The sequence below is a fragment of the Apis florea genome, unplaced genomic scaffold (assembly GCF_048593485.1).
Source record: "Apis florea isolate Af1SG1 unplaced genomic scaffold, ASM4859348v1 contig_1914_pilon, whole genome shotgun sequence".
Lineage (NCBI taxonomy): Eukaryota > Metazoa > Arthropoda > Insecta > Hymenoptera > Apidae > Apis > Apis florea.
The window spans coordinates 552,105-569,056 of record NW_028256504.1 but is presented as its reverse complement, the minus strand read 5'-3'; the positions used below and the strand labels follow the sequence as shown (position 1 = coordinate 569,056).

The following is a 16,952-nucleotide window of genomic DNA, read 5'->3' as shown; positions in this document are numbered from 1 at the left end:
TTTACACAACAAATAGGATATAGTCGGTAAAATCAGTATTTCAAAGTTCCACTGTGAATTATTAAGATAATTTGGAATTTGAACATCTGTAATATCGTATACTTGGTTAGTTAGTAGTTATTGAAAATCGAGCCAATTGTACGTGTTGTTAGAATTGAATTCTTGAAAGATATAAAATTTAGGATTTAGAATCACTGGGCTAGAAGGACATTTTTATAATATTTTAATTATAGGTGTAATATAAAAATTAAAATGTTTACATATTTGCTTTTAAATGTCTTATTACACAATATCGTATCTTTTATAATTTTACGCTTAAAAGCATGAAAATGCATAAAATTATTATTTTCTTGTCTCTTTAATATATGTTGATAATACATGATTTCCAAGTATTCCAAAATTCTATCAAAACGTAAAAGAAATATCCTATATTTATCAATGAGATAATTAAAAATCTTTTCTTTTGCAAGATTTCGACAATAGCTTATTAAAGTATCAAAAAAAGAATTTATAATAAGCCGACCTTGCCTCGTGAAATGAAAGATAATATTCTCGACTAATTTTCGTAAAGCACGAATCTCGATTGAACGCATTCTATTTCAACAATTATCTACACGAAAGTATTGACTGCTGTTGGATAAATGTAGCGAAACGTAAACTCAATAATTTTAATGGCATGTTCATAAGTTTCAAAAGTTGGTTAATGCGTAATTGCTGTAACCAGAATAAAGGGTAAGAATGTTGAGATATTATTATTTTTGTTCTCTGAAATCTAGGAAATTTCTTATGAAATAAAATATAAATAAGCAAACATTTATAAATTTTCTAAAATAAGATAAAATTAGACTTTAGAGGGTAGTAATATGAGATGATATAATTTTGAGAGAAATAAATTATGACAAATGTCAAGTACGATATTAATGCAAAATAATTAATTTTGTTTTAAAATAATACGTGTAAATTCCGCATAATGAATCCATAATAAACATGACAAATATTACACATCGCTGCAGTCATTTTATTTAAGTTTTGTCGTATTGTTATATACATATATATATATATAAAAGCATGATACTTCTCTCATATTTCTATCTCATTTACTTTCGATATCACCGAATACATAGAAATATTTATTCGTTCAAGTTCACACTTAACCTCATCCTAACCTAACTTTAGGAACAGCCGTAAGTAGTAACTATACATAGTCGAGGACATAAAATTCCAGTCCCTTTTTATCTTTGTCGATAATAAAGAGTGACGGTTGGCAAAGCAGGACCGAAAACCTAATATTTAAAGAAATTTATTTTGCATTGTTATTAAATATTATGTGAAACACGTGAAATTACTCGTTTCGTTGGGTTCCCTCTCAGTTATATACGTGGATACCGTGAGAAACATATGATGATTAAATACTGTACTGTACATGTTTTATTATCGTCCTATTTTCGTATTCTTGAGCATAGGCGCGTGTTGCACATGCGCGAACGAATCCGCGCACGGATCGTTTCGAAATTTAACCTTTTCGAAGTTGAGTTTTAGTTCGTTAGAAAATAAAGCGCGTCGAGGCCAACCAGTGACAGTTTCGATCTTCCTCGAGACGCTTTGAATGTAAGATAATTGTATAATATTTAGAATTGCGAACTAGTTTACAATTACTCTCTAATATTATGGCCTTTGGCCAGAGATTTACCTTGGTTCCTTTGCATCAAACAGTCTGTTGTTCGAGGCCATTGTTTTCGCGTTGTTCTAATTAATTTTCATCGCGTCTTCTTTCTTCTTGCTTTCTTGATCATATCAATAGTGTGACGAATGTGAATTCTTGTTGTTCACAATCATGTATTCGAGTTTCGATTATCGTCCGGATCGCTACAGCTTATATATCGGTCGTTTAGGACAAGTCAAAAAGTATACATATTTCTTCTCCATTTCGATTAATTTAATTTAATTAATAATAAAATATGCACGTGGTAATGTTTTTCTTGTGTATCTGATAACATCGATTTTTAATTAATTTTCCTTTCTGGCATCTTGTTAAACTTTTTAGCCAGACTCTTGTCACACTTTTTAACCCTTGTTATTTTTGTCCTATTCTTCTATTATTTATTTATTTCGCAATTAAAAGATAATAAAAAAAATAACTTGAAAAATAATACTCTTTATAATTATTTATTGAAAAGAAAAAAAAGTTTATACAAAATATATCGCTCGTTTCACTAATATCAAGTAAGTAGTAACAATTTTCGACCGATTTGTCGAAATTGTTTAATAAATATTAAATATTATTTTTACGTTTATTAATTAATTAAAAAAAAAGAATTTTTAATTAAATTTTTACACCTGAGACCAATGTTTACGACACATTGGTGTGTTGTAATATATCGATTGATAAATTGAGCTGTCCCTAGAGCTACTAAAGAATTATAATAATGAACATTTTTCAAAAATACATTTTATACGTCACAATCACGCATCTGTTCTTTAAATACTAGTCGTTGAATTCTAGACTAGGCTTCATTTGTGATTATCATTATGTTGACGGGCAAGATCATTTGCCAACAAAAACCGCATATACAATTCTGGCAACACTTCGAGACAAGAAAGTGCAGCTATTATTTGTAGCAGTATACCAATTCCTTCGCAAAACATAAATTATTCGACTAAATTCTGAAACAATTTTGAAGCTTCTTATAGTAGATATTTATTCTCTATACGCTAGAGATATACGGGGATTCGAAAACGTAATTCGGAACGGATCGGATAAATTCGGGCAAGTTCGGGTTAGATTTCGATAGTTACGCATTGCGCAGAATCTTGACTCTCGCTCGGACTGTGCAAGCATAAACGTACAAATAATAATCGAATACAATCGATTTGAAACATTGAAATTTAGCTTGATCAAGAGAAGATAAAATAGAGAGAAGTATAATTTGTGCTTAGTCCTTTATATATATATATATAAGAATTATTGAAAAGGAAAAGGTAAAAATAACTAGAGAATATAATATTAGGTTATTTATTTTCTCGATTTCAAGACTTAATCAAAATTGTACAATTTCTAATTGTAATTCGTGTATATTGAAAACGTCAACTAGAGATATTCTTCTTGAATCATCCAATGAGCCAAGCGGATTTTCAATTCTTCTCTGTTTTTTTTCTTTCTTTTTTTACTAGCCGTCGTATTCTACGGTGATCGTTATCAACAAAGATAAAACAAGTATAGAATTTTATGTCCTTATAACAGTTATACACCTCGCATCTAGTCCCTAAGGCTGTTGTGGACCTCTGACGAATAAATATTACATTTTACGAGTAACGGAACATAATCTGGCGGATAATTGTAAATTGCAGAAGACATCATCACAAATCGCGAAAATACTCGCTCCAAGAGGATCCACAATGGAGGAAACGATCGGGAGCTGGCCTCCCGGATGGGCCGGGTGTGCTTGCAAGGCGAGTGAGCGTACAACCGGAAGAGGCAAGCACCCTTCAAGAGCTGGACATCGACGACCTGGAATCGCACAGAAGCGACGATCCCCGTGGTATGAGGCGTCACAAGGCGGCCCACTCGACGGTCCAGATCGGCCGGAAGAAGGAAGGTGGCATACCCCATGACACCTTCAAAAAAATGTACGACCATTCTCCGCACGAGGTGTTCGTCCAGTTGGACGAGCTGTACGGGATCGGCGAGGAAAGGGAGTGGAGGGAAACGGCCAGATGGATCAAATACGAGGAGGACGTCGAGGAAGGAGCGGACAGATGGGGCAGGCCCCACGTAGCTTCCTTGAGCTTCCATTCCCTGTTGAATCTCCGTAGATGCCTCGAGACAGGTGTAGTTCTCCTCGATCTCGAGGAAAAGGATCTGCCCGGCCTGGTATATAGGGTGGTCGAGCAGATGGTGATCGAGGAGCTGATTCTACCGGAGGATAGGCCGGTGGTGATGAGGGCGCTGTTGCTTAGGCACAGGCACGTTCACGATCACGATCGTGGATTCCGTTTCGGCGGGAAACGGAATTACGCCAGCTACACGAGCTTGCAGGTAATTGTTCTTGCCAGAGACACCGAAACACTTCTTGGTTCCTTTTCAACGTTTATTATTAAGTGTGAGCTGCTCGAGCACAGTCGCTGTTATAAAGAAATTAAGTCGTGACGATGAATGTGCTGTAGCCTCGTTCGATATTCGAATATATCGCACGGTTCTCGATTTTTCCCCGAATTGATGAAAACGTTGAGGGAACGATTAGGAGAGGGGAAGAAGAAAAAAAAAATAATATGATACGTGCAATATGTGTTTTTTCCGATGCATATTAGTCGTGAAACGTTACCACGCACGTAACGTTGGATCGATATAATAATACCAGTTTGCTGCTAATTGCGATATTAACGATATTACTTATTACGACGTGGTAAATCGATTTTTAAAAGCTACTCACGTCTTTTAATCCTTTTCTCAAGCCTTTTTTATGAAATTATAGAATTGTTTGTTTGTGCTGAAAAGAAATGTTTTTTTTTTTTTTTTTTTTTTTTTTTTCTTAATATCACTAAAGAAAAAAGTTTATCGTGAGAAATAATCAATAGAAATCCGTAGAGACGGGAGGCCTGACTGACGGTGTGTCCTAATGTTGTTTCCACAGTCCGTCTGTCTGGAGGAAGAGGACGCTGCGCGGGAAGCCTCTGAGAACCATGTAACCCAACATGTAAATCTCTCGTTTCCCGACTTAAAAAACGCAGAATTTACAACTTTTACCGCTAGTTTACGGCTTGCCCACCATCGATCATGTACAGAACGTTCAACGAAATTTTAAGAAACGATTCTCTTCGTGCCGAAATAAAAGCGACGAAAATCAGAAACAAAAAAAGGAAGAAATTGTATTCTCTGCTTCGTTTTTTTAATTTTTGAAAATCGACGATTAAAAATATATCCTGTAAGCGTTAGAATCGAATTATATTCGATTCGATTTTTTCGAATCGTTAATAATTAAAGGACAAAGACAATTTTTAATTAATTTTTTATTTTTGATTTTTTGTCTGATTTTACTTTCGAAGAGTCGTTTCTTAATTTTTTTGAACATCTGTAGCTAAGCACCCTGTATACATATATAGAATGTTAATATATTCTTTAAAAAGTCTTTGGAAAATCGGTTCTAGATACCTAGAGACAAATATAAAATGGAGAGAAAGAGAGAGAGAGAGAGAGAGAGAGAGAGAGAGAGAGAGAGAGAGAAGAAATTATAAACGTCGATCGAAGTTTATTTATTAAATTATAAATTTCACAATTAAATGTTATAGAACAAAAGGATTTTTAACAAGTGTATTTCGAATGAAAATTTTTATTTAAACATGAAATTCATATAATTTGTCATATCTAGGAAAACCAATTTAATTTTGCTAAATAATAAATGAATTTTATGAAAAAAAAAAAAAAAAATATATTAAAAGTTTTCTTTTTGTATGTACTATTGCATTAAAAATCTTTGAGCAATATCTTGAGTAAATTAAAATTTTCATTGCGTTGTGGCTCGGCTAGACGAGTGTCACTGCAATACGGTATTGCTGAACGTTATGCGGATTGCCTATCTACAGGCGTTTCCTACAAGCGTAAACTTCAACTTGCTTATAACCTAAAAATAACCTATAAATAGTCCACAATCGAAATTTTCTTTTTTCTTTTTTTTTTTTTTATTTGTTTCTACGATTAAAATTGATTCTCCAATGTTTACTTACGAATATATTAACACTCTATGCATATACATATATACATATTATATACCGATTTTTTCGCATTAACATTCTCTCGGCATGAACTTACAGGGAAATGAGTGTGTTTTCCCAACTTTCTTATTCGCTTCCCTATCTTCTCGTTTGTGTGTGTATCGAGAAAACGTCTCACACGTGGATACACATATGTATATTATGTGGAAGGAATCGTTCAATGTCCATCTCTTCGTATATATACGTATATATATATATATATATATATATACATATATATATTGAGTCACCACAATAGTAAAATTTTTCCTTGTGTTTGCGCGCATAAAACTATATAGCGCTATATATAGTTAGTTTTAGGGATAGTATCGTAGGAAGAATGGCATTTCGCCAGCTAGCTCGTAGAACTGTACCTTATTCTGTATGATTATTGGTTATACAAAGTGACACCTGTAAGTCCATGGGTATATGTCGTCCCCCTTTTGGCTTACGTTTTTTTTTTCTTTCTTTCTTTCTTCTTTTTTTTTTTTTTTTTTCATATCCATGTTCGGCAATTGCAATAAGCTTCTTAATATTAATTTTTCGGTATTTGAATTATACGGATACACGGATACACTGACTGGTCGTAATCTCTCTTGTCGTACACTTTGATCGTGATTGCACTTTCATTCATTGGCAATTATCGAATCGATGCTATTTAATCCCCCTCTCTCTTTCTCATTTGACTTTTTTTTTTTTTTTTCCTATCGTCTCGCGTTTAGTCGTTCTCTTTCAACGCTCTCTGCCCTTTCTCCGTCCATATGTGTTTTTTCTTTTTTTTTTTTCTCTCTCTTTCTTTGTGTCGTTGTTGCATTACGCAGAGTTCGATTCTGTTTAATGGTTCGTTTAGAAGAATTTCTTTATTTCTTTTTCAAAGGATTTTCGCTTAATGTTGAACACCACTTGAAGTTTAAGTAGCGTTTGATATCCTAGAGATATTATTATGTATTTTTCAGATTCGGGTATATGTGATTTTTTTCCCTCAATTTTTAAACAGAGAGGCGGATTCTGTATGTAAAGTTATTTTCTGTATAGAGCAATGCCCGGATAGAACAATCGCAGAAACTCAATATCAGAGGAGGTAAGTGTTTCTGAGAATTGTTGCAAAAATGAAGGTCCAGTCCTCTGAATTGATGGGTCCATTAAGTCGATTAGAGAAAGTGCAACAGTTAATCGGGCACTGCTGTCGTTAATTAAAATAATCTAATTAGCATTATTTCATTTTTTCAAGATATAATGCAATACTTGAAGTTCGTCTTTTGATCAAGTAAAGTTATATATATAAACTTTGTTTAAAAATAGTCTAATTTACTATTTTAAGAAAGTGGTAATTATTTCAAAATTGATTTCATTGTTTTTTAATGAAACTTTTAACTCAACTCGTGCGTGAAGTTTCTCTAATTAAAACAAAAGAAAACAGAATTTGTAATTGTTTATCTTGCTATTTGCGAGGCAGAGAAATCTAAAAAAATTTGAAAAATTCAAAATCCTGTCAGAAATAAAATCCAATGTCTCTCTTTAATAATAAGTGCATAATTAATATACAGTATCTCTATATATAATAAAACAATTCAATTTTTGAAACGAAAGGATTCAGCATCCGCCTCTCTCTCTCTCTCTTTCTATCTCTCTCGCTTGTCCAATTAGGGACGAAAATCCTTTTTTTTTTTTATATATATATATATACATTTTTTTACATATATACAATATATATACAAACCTCTGCCTGGTCCAACGCATCGTATGCATACAATCTCGAAAAATCGGTGGAGCCGTTCCTCGCGCAATACTAACTGGTGTTCCTGTTCCCTTGCTGTAGAATCTGAACGACACGAAACCAAAAATCGTGTCGTCGAACTTGGCGCTGGACAGCAATCACACGGTGGTCGATATGAAGGAGGAGTTGACGTACACGAGCAGCAACGAGGATCTGAAGAAGGGTCACAACGATTACATACTGAAGAGGATACCGGCCGGCGCCGAGGCCACGGTTGTCCTGGTCGGTGCGGTCGATTTTCTGGACCAACCGACGATCGCGTTCGTCAGGCTTGCCGAGGGTGTGTTCATTCCATCGATCACGGAAGTCACGATACCAGTAAGATTCATGTTCACGTTGCTGGGGCCGAGGAACGCTGATCTAGATTATCACGAAATCGGTAGATCGATCGCCACCCTAATGGCCAATACGTCGTTCCATAAAGTCGCGTACAAAGCGAACGAAAGACGGGAGCTTCTTTCCGCGATCAATGAGTTCCTGGATGACTCGATCGTGCTGCCCCCTGGGGATTGGGAGAGGCAGGCGTTGTTACCTTTCAGCGAGTTGAAGGCGAAGAGCGAGGCCATAAGGAAACGGAAGGCCAAAGCGCTTGAGGAGAAGAGCAAACCTGTTCAAAGCGAGGCCGCTGTCAAGAAAGGTAAATCTGTCTGTTATGAGTCGCTCGTAGTGAATGGATATGTGAATTAAATAACAAGTGCAAAAATTAAGAATGTTTGTTGTAAGCTGAAAATTTTCGTGTTATATTATTGTATGAAAGTTTTACAAATTAAGTGCAATTATATACAGACATTTCTGGCCTAAAATTAAAAATTTCTTATAAAATTTTTTGCATACCAATTTCTATGTTTAGATTCTTTAAAAAGTCCTGCTTGACAGTCCTGCGTATCCATTGACACTAGAAATGACACTAGAAATAATAAAATTGATGAAAATAGTCATTTCTGTTATTCTGAAAATGTAATATCGTCTGATGATGCGAAATTTCAAAAGTTGATCGCGTTACTTTCTTGTTCTTGTTGGCAGGATTTCTTCTTGGCGTAATAATAATAACCTCAAACAAATGTCAAGGAGGGGGGAGGGGGGGAGGAGGAGGAGGGAAAAGATCACGATTAAACGTAATTACGTTTCATTTTCGTAGCTCTTCTTGCCGGCGAAGAAGAAAAGAAACCTCCCGACGACGATGATCCACTTCGAAGAACTAAACGTCCATTTGGCGGTCTTATTAACGATATCAAGAGACGCTATCCTTTCTATCTCTCCGATTTTACCGACGGTTTGAGCTCGTCTTGTCTAGCGGCAGCCATTTTCATGTACTTTGCTGCCCTCTGCACAGCCATTACTTTCGGCGGTTTGATGAGCGACAAAACGCATAACGTTATCGGCATATCCGAGACCCTGGTTTCTGGTTCCTGGACTGGCGTAGTGATGGCTTTATTCTCCACCCAACCTTTAGTCATCATTGGCACGACCGGCCCTTTACTGCTCTTCGACGAAAGTTTGTACAACTTTTGCCTGGCCAATGAATTGGAATTCTTAACCGTGAGAGTTTACGTCGGAGCATGGATGGGAATCATAGCTCTAGCGATCGCCTGTGTCGAGGGATCCGTGCTGGTCAGACTGTTCACACGTTTCACCGAAGAAATTTTCACAGGCTTAATCTCCATTCTATATATCGTTGAAACGTTTATCAAGCTGTACAATTATTTTGTGAAAAATCCATTGCTTGACGAATACAGTTTTGTTCCTGAGACGAACAAAACGTTTTACGAAGGGCCATTAAATGTTACAGAGATCAACATTGTTTCCCCAAAGACCGGCGAGACAATTGGTATTCCATTGACCGAGCCTCGAACTTTGATACCAGCGCACAACGCGGCTGGAATATTGATAAATCAACCGAACACCGCCCTCATGTGTACCATTTTGTGTCTCGGTACTTTTCTCGGTGCTTATTACTTGCGTATTTTCCGCAACAGTCATTACCTCGGGCGAAGTGCCAGAAGAGCGTTTGGTGATTTTGGCGTGCCCATCAGTATTGTCGTATTTGCGTTGATCGATTATCTGGCTAAAGTAAAAACGGAGAAATTATTGGTCCCGGAAGGTCTAACCCCGACCCTACCTGGTAGAAACTGGATCGTATCACCCGCCGGAGTGCATAAACCTATTCCACTATGGATGGCCATGGCTTGCATCGTGCCAGCGTTGCTGGTTTATATACTCGTTTTCATGGAAACTCAAATCTCCGAGTAAATATCATCTTTTCTTTGCTCGCAAAAACGTTTAATTAATTATTTAGAATAGGATCTAATTTCATGATTTTTCCTATTTTATCAATCAATCTTTCAAAACTTTCATATAATAGTTTCAAATTAGTGGATAGATATTACATTGCATTTAACACAACTCGTTACATACAATTCATGTCTAAGCTAAATCTATCTCAAACTTATTTCAAATCTTAGAAATGTTGAAATTGTAATATTTTAAGATTAACAAAAAAAAAACAAACAAACAAATATATATAGCAAAAAGTTGTTCAAAAGGGATTGAGATTGAGATGATTCCTATTCTAAGTGATTTTTCAATTTTTGTTATACAATTCTTATTTCTTATTTTGTGTATAAAATAACGGATAATAATTTGTTTGTAGGCTAATCATCGATAAAAAAGAACGAAAATTGCGAAAAGGTAACGGCTATCACATGGATATAGTAGTAGTGTGTTTAATGAATGTCGGTTGTGGTTTAATGGGCGCTCCTTGGTGTTGCGCCGCCTCCGTTCGATCGTTAACACACGTCTCGGCGGTGACAGTTATGTCCCGTACTCATGCACCCGGAGATAAACCGCACATTGTCGAAGTGAAGGAGCAGAGAGTGAGCGCTCTATTAGTTGCCGTGTTGATCGGCGTAAGTGTGTTAATGGCGCCACTTTTACGACGCGTACCAATGTCCGTCCTTTTGGGGGTGTTTCTCTACATGGGTATCTCTTCGACGAACGGCGTCCAACTGTTCGATCGTGTGAAGCTGTTTTTCATGCCAGTGAAACACCATGGCACGGCTAATTACGTACGGCGTGTGCAAACGTACAAGATGCACATCTTCACCCTCATACAAATTTTGTGCCTGGCTATACTGTGGATTGTGAAAAGTACCAGGGCAGCCTTGGCACTTCCGTTCTTCCTGATTCTTATGATACCTTTACGGGGTCAGATGAACCACTTTTTTACTGCGGCAGAGCTACGGGCACTCGATAGCAAAGGATCGGAACACGAGAGTACCGAGGATGAACCAGATTTTTACGAGGAAGCTCCGTTACCTGGTTAGATAGTGCCTTATTCGACTTGTCCGAAAAAAAAAAAATACCTCTCCTCTCCTCTCCTTTCCTCTCTCTTCTCTTCTCTTCTCTTCCTACATTGTTTTCTTCCCAGATTTCATTTTTCATTTTTTTTTTTTTTCTTCAAAGAATCACGCTTTCTCCGTTACTTATTATTATTATTATATCGAAGCGATTCTATAATACTAGCGCAAATTCTTGAGAAAAGATCTCTATTTTCGTGAAAGAGCAAAATATGTATACCAATGAATTAAGAGAGGATAATGAATTAAGGACGTAGATAAGGGTTAAATAAAAGGATTTTGATTCCCAACGGTGGTGTTAACTCGTTGAATTCGTAAAAATTATTTTGTACTACAAAATTTGTAAATAATCAATAATGACATTAGAACAAGAAGATGAAATGAGAAAATGTATTTTATTGTGCATATATTGAATACATGTAGGTACTTGAATTTTATTACATTTTATTAAATTAAACGTATACGTTAAATGTTAGTTGTTTGAATTTAACAAGGGTTACAGACTGATTGAAATTATTGGTAATTTTTTCATAGAAAATAATTTATTATATATAACAAAGTAAAACATATGATATTCAATACCTACATTTTATCTGATATATTCATAATCAATACTTGAAAATTCGTTTCATCTATTTTCGATTTCGATGGGATAAAAAAAGGTGCCTCTACAGAACGGTGATGAACGACGACACATTGCTCAGGAAAAATTTAGGCGTAAAGGCACGAGATACGAGAGTGCCAAATCAAAAGGTCGTAAATTACAAAATGGTGCTGGTCCGTCTATAGAGAAATAATGTAGGCGAATTGAAAACTAAATCTTTTATAAGAAAATTGTCCGAATAGTTATCATTAGCTGTTCTCATTAATTAATATTATAAAATCTAGTTTCTTTGGGACCGTATAACTCATTTCGTGCGAAGAATTACAATCATTTAGCAATATTCAATAAATCTGTGCTTTAACATTATTTTCTTAAATGAAAATAATATTTTATAAATATCTCAAAATTGAACTTAAATTTTACAAAACTAAATAATAACAGATTTCATTATATTTTCGACATATGTACTTAAAAGTAAAATTTATTATATATCGTCGATTGTAAACTCATCTCTTTTTTTTTTTTTAAAATTACTCTATTTTTTTTTAATAAAAACTTTCCATAAACGCTTTATTACATAAAAAAACATCATATTCGTAAATATAAGCCATCATATAAGACAACTCTTTAAATCAATCTAATGATTATAAAATAAGATTTAAAATTCAGCAGTACGTTTTCATGCAATAAAAAATACTTACATGTTATTTATATTATATAAATATGTATTCTTTTCTTTTTCTTTTTTTCTAAAAATTGTAATGTTATGATGTTATGAAAACGCCTCGATTTGTAATATTCTCTTTTTATTCTGTTTTAAAGAATATATATTTAATTTTAAGAAAAAAAAAATATATTTAAATGATAATAAAAAAGGTACTCCATACATACATTTAGAGAAGTACCTGATAACAATAGAACAAAGAAAAAATAGTTTTGATTCGAATAATTTAAAAAAAATTTAAACCATAATTACTTCAAACGGCGTTTATTTAAATTTATCATCGTATAATTATTTAAAAATAATATATAATATAATATATTATATTTAAAAATATAATAAGCAAAATTGAAAAATTATGAAATAATTTTTTTTAAATGTTTATTTAATGTTTTATTTCTGTTATAGAAGAACAAATCAGTATTGATTTTACGATAACTATTAATTTTACAATAATAATTATTGTTCCAAATGTAAAACTTCACATTAAACAAGACCAAGATATATAATAATGATAATAATAATAATCTCATCGTATGTTAAATACGTGCAATAAAAAAGAAAATCACTAAAATGAATATTTTAGATGCTACTATGAAAGAGAAAAGACATTCTATTTTAATTGGTTAAAATATTTTGCTAATCCGCAAGAGTACTTTATTAAAAACTCAACTCTAATCCTAATATTTACATAAAGACAAAAATATAATCGCATTACTTATTATTACTTATTTATACAAAAATACCGAAAGCTACGAATCGAGAATATTGTGCTGCATAATTGTGATAGAGGTCCAGAATTATTATAAGAACAAACGTTAGCAGTACTTATGAGCATATACTAAAGCATGAAGTTTTTAACACTGAATTTCATTAGATATATCTAATACATTAACATGTTATTATATACATACTACTGATATTACCTATATTGAAAGATTATCAAGATAAGTATGAATTGTTATGAGTTCATAAAAAAATTGTACATAATCTAGTTATCATACAGTATTAAAAAGTAATAATTAGTAATAGATTCTAGTAGATGATTTATGCCTTATATTAGACAAACAAATAAATATATTATTTCCTCTCTATTTTGTAACTTTTTAAAATTATATCCTTACAAGACAAACATTTGTAATCATTATAATATTAACATTCTTATACTTTTGTGTTTATTCATTGTCATACGATTGGTGTTTACCTTTTTAACGTTTACTTCTTAAAATTCTAACATGTACAAAAACACATGTAAAAAATATGTGTTTTCATTATGTTGTCCTTAAATATTAAGACAGATAAAAAGATTGTTCTTGTATAATATATACAGTATAAAAATGGCTTCACCTCAAAAATTAGCAACCAAATTTTATAAAATTTCACCGCAGATATTAAAAAATGATAAAAGGTAATGCAACAGTAAAATAATTTAACGCATAAATTAATTCATTTAAAGTTAATATTTATACATTAATATTATCATAGAACATATTTAAGTCCAAGAACTCCTATGAAAAATGTTTATGAAAATAACATTGAAACTAAAAACCAATTATCTCCTTTTAATATTGATACTCCCAACCGACAAAAAATATTAAAAGATGGTCTTCCTATCAAATGCGGTACATTTCTAGGAAGCGGCGGATTCGGTATTGTATATAAAGCTTTGTATAAAGGTAAAACAATTTTTTTAATGTTTTTTTAATTTTAAAAATGGCATATTTGAATATTACATATTGAATAGGTGAACAAGTGGCAGCTAAAATGATACAAACAGAAAAATATTCTAATATGTTAAACGGTGAAAAACATGCTTCTTTCCTAAGACATTCCAATATAGTAAAAGTGCTAATGATAGAACAAGGTGCATCTTTGTCTTTAATAACAATGGAATTATGTGGCACTACCTTGCAAAATCGTCTAGATGAAGCAATATTAATTAAAAATGAAAGAATTTGTATATTAAGAAGTATAACTTGTGCTCTACAATTTTGTCATAATGCTGGTATTGTTCATGCGGATGTCAAACCTAAAAATATTCTAATGTCCAAAAATGGTCAACCAAAGCTTACTGATTTTGGTAATTCAGTGCTAATAGATGCACCAAATGAAATTGATAAATTTTATGTATGTTTCTATTATATAATATGGTCTTTATTGCTTATTAGAAAGATTTTTCTTTCTTAGGGCACACCAGGATATACTGCTCCAGAAGTTATAAAACAAAATAGACCAACTCCTGCAGCAGATATTTATTCTTTAGGAATTGTAGCTTGGCAAATGTTATTTAGAAAATTGCCATTTGCTGGACTGCATAGTCACACAATTATTTACCTTTCTGCAAAAGGGCATCGCCCTACAGATGATAATATTGATGATGAATTTAAAGGTACTTATAAAACATTATATAAACAAATGTGGTCACAAAATACTACCGAAAGGCCCACAACCAATGAAGTAATAACTAAAATTGATACATTAATTTCTTCTTAATGTTTATTTCAATTATTATCCTTATTTAATAGAAATTTTTATTGTTCTATAGTAGATACGTATGAATTAATGATCAAATTTTGATTATATAATACATAACAAAAGAAATCATCTTTTACGTATCAGGCATTTCTCCACCAGGTACAAGCTGTAACAAAAATTTATTATAAATGATACTAATAAAAATATCACATAAAAGTTTACTGTATACACTTAACAAATTAATAAATAATTTGAATAACACTTATATTAAAGAAATTAATTTAAACTATTAAGAAACTATTAAGAAATTATTAACCATTGTGATATTGCTTCCATTAAGTAATATTTGATCAAGTTTGGTGACTCTTCTTCCTTCCGGTGTTGCTTCGCTTTCTGTCACATCTTCGAGTAACATATTTACGAAATCGTCAAAGCCTAACAAAGTGCCGACAATTTCTTTATCATTTTTCATAATAATATGTATCCGAGAACCAATACATTTGTCGACCAATTCTAAAATTTGATACAATAAAGTGATATGATTATCAAAAAAAGTAAGGTTAAAAATATAATGTAAACAAAACATTTGTCTTACCTAAAGGTAATAGAGTTGATGGATTTGTACTGACAGAACTGGTCATAATGAAAAAGATAGCAAGATATATTAATTAAAAATAAAAATAACACAGCACAAATTATTCTTTATTTCATCGACAAATACTCGCTCTATAATACAGTGCATGGAAACACCACCGGCACGCCATCTACGTGAAACAGATAAAACAATCAATGTTCAAGTATTCATTGTCTTATACTACAGATTAAATATAAAATAGATTTATTATCCAATCCACATCACCATCACAAATAATATATAATAGATTATAACATACAATGATAATACAATTTTAAGAATACATATTAAAGAAATTTCTGTTTTTTTACTTTTAATTTTTTTATTTTTATTTGATGATATTTATTTAATTTTTAAAATTAATTTTTTAACATTTGGATTATTGACAATATTGAAAAAAATCTATGTCAGATAGCATGAAGTAAAAACAAAATTTATTTAATCAATTCATTTTATTCTTAACAGTACTTATATAAGAAAGTTCAGCGTTTTTCAAAGAGATGGAGTAACCAATCAAAACAAATAAATAAATATAGACATAGATAAATAATAGAAAAAAAATAGAAATAATTAATGCCATTTTTTGAATTGATAAAACGAAGACATTTCTTTAAAGATAAAGTAAATAATTGATTTTAGTTTTATTTTTTTAAATACATTTAAGGAAAGGAAATTAATTCGTTAAATCTCAATTCTTACTATATTTTATCTTGTCTTTGAAGAAATATTTTCAAAATTCAAAAGATAATACTGAAAATCAATTTTTAATCCATCTTTATTCTTTCCTATCTATTTTTTTGTTTATATTAATTTCATTTATAGTATTTTAGAAATAGTTGAAAATATAAAAATATATAATTCTTTTTCGACAATTTTTTCATTTCAAAAATATTAATGATATTTTCTGTCTAATAATATGATTAATCTATACTATTTATCTCATAATTAATATGAGTTAATTAATAATTAATAATTAATATTAGTTAATTAATAATGAATAGCAATTACATTAATGTTAATGTAAAATCAAATTTTAATTTCAACTATTAAAATTACAATCGTTTTCGATGCAAAAGCATATGTAATGTAAAAATGTAATATGAAATAATAGGAAAAAGATGTTAAATGAAATTTTCATACAAAACACATATCTATATGTCTATTCTATATTTTAATTGAATAAATAATTTTATTGTCAATAATTACATGTAAAAATTCAATTTTCTTGAAATAGATAGTATCATTCAAGAATAATTAAATCATTTATCAATAATAAAATGTGACAAATTTGAGCAACTTTCCAAGAGATGGCGCTACTAAATATATTTTTATAAATCATATATTTTATATCACATATATATATATATTATATATCTAATATCTATATTACAGACAAAAATATTATATATTAATTTTATATATAAATATAAAAATATATATAAAATATAATTTATATTTATATAATATATAATATTTCTGTCTGTAATGTAGGTATTAGATATGTAAAGATATTTATGAAATATTAATATTTTTATTGCTGTTTGATTTTATTGATATTAAATTAAATTTGAATTTTAAATATTCCAATAATCATTAAATTGAATCATTGAATTGTATCATTTTTAATCAAGGCGTAT

The 16,952-nt window shown here is 31.5% G+C and overlaps 3 protein-coding genes and 1 long non-coding RNA gene across 14 annotated transcripts in view; 2 read left to right on the top strand and 2 right to left on the bottom strand.

Annotated features, from left to right (window-relative positions):
- Ae2 (anion exchange protein Ae2) overlaps positions 1-11,171 on the top strand; it is a 54,911-nt gene extending 43,740 nt beyond the window's left edge. For 6 of the 11 annotated variants that reach the window (XM_086914912.1, XM_086914922.1, XM_086914931.1 and 3 more), the window contains 5 exons: positions 3,349-4,036; positions 4,632-4,694; positions 7,568-8,162; positions 8,664-9,771; positions 10,176-11,171. In XM_086914912.1, coding sequence (XP_086771038.1) covers positions 3,349-4,036; positions 4,632-4,694; positions 7,568-8,162; positions 8,664-9,771; positions 10,176-10,848 — 3,127 coding nt within the window. In that variant the 3' untranslated portion in view covers positions 10,849-11,171. Of the gene's footprint in view, positions 1-1,692; positions 1,906-3,348; positions 4,037-4,631; positions 4,695-7,567; positions 8,163-8,663; positions 9,772-10,175 lie in introns of those variants that run through there. The other 5 variants (XM_086914935.1, XM_086914940.1, XM_086914933.1 and 2 more) reach the window with 3 other exon arrangements.
- Positions 5,312-7,331, bottom strand: LOC147658577 (uncharacterized). Its single transcript, XR_015294364.1, has 2 exons — positions 5,722-7,331; positions 5,312-5,618 (listed from the first exon to the last, which is right to left on the bottom strand). It is a non-coding gene; the product is annotated as an uncharacterized LOC147658577 (long non-coding RNA).
- A 2,053-nt stretch (positions 11,172-13,224) lies between the features above and the next one.
- On the top strand, positions 13,225-14,946 carry Mos (proto-oncogene serine/threonine-protein kinase mos). The gene is made up of 4 exons (XM_003693719.4): positions 13,225-13,614; positions 13,692-13,882; positions 13,951-14,333; positions 14,394-14,946. Exons 1-4 carry the CDS (start codon positions 13,544-13,546, stop codon positions 14,697-14,699), a joined length of 951 nt encoding a protein of 316 aa, XP_003693767.1. The 5' UTR covers positions 13,225-13,543; the 3' UTR covers positions 14,700-14,946.
- Positions 14,681-15,792, bottom strand: LOC100868331 (U6 snRNA-associated Sm-like protein LSm5). Its single transcript, XM_031916553.2, has 4 exons — positions 15,627-15,792; positions 15,277-15,445; positions 14,998-15,194; positions 14,681-14,847 (listed from the first exon to the last, which is right to left on the bottom strand). The coding sequence occupies exons 2-4, from the start codon at positions 15,320-15,322 to the stop codon at positions 14,815-14,817; spliced, it is 276 nt and encodes a 91-aa protein (XP_031772413.1). The 5' UTR covers positions 15,323-15,445; positions 15,627-15,792; the 3' UTR covers positions 14,681-14,814.
- Between the last annotated feature and the right edge of the window lie 1,160 nt (positions 15,793-16,952).

Bases quoted from the DNA above. Each gene is read 5' to 3' on its own strand.
- Mos (XM_003693719.4), top strand. From the start codon at position 13,544: ATGGCTTCACCTCAAAAATTAGCAACCAAATTTTATAAAATTTCACCG. The intron at 13,615-13,691 runs GTAATGCAACAG...ATATTATCATAG, and splicing joins ATATTAAAAAATGATAAAAG to AACATATTTAAGTCCAAGAA. The intron at 14,334-14,393 runs GTATGTTTCTAT...TTTCTTTCTTAG, and splicing joins ATGAAATTGATAAATTTTAT to GGCACACCAGGATATACTGC.
- LOC100868331 (XM_031916553.2), bottom strand. From the start codon at position 15,322: ATGACCAGTTCTGTCAGTACAAATCCATCAACTCTATTACCTTTAG. The intron at 15,195-15,276 runs GTAAGACAAATG...ATCAAATTTTAG, and splicing joins ATCAACTCTATTACCTTTAG to AATTGGTCGACAAATGTATT. The intron at 14,848-14,997 runs GTTAATAATTTC...TTTTTGTTACAG, and splicing joins ATGGAAGCAATATCACAATG to CTTGTACCTGGTGGAGAAAT.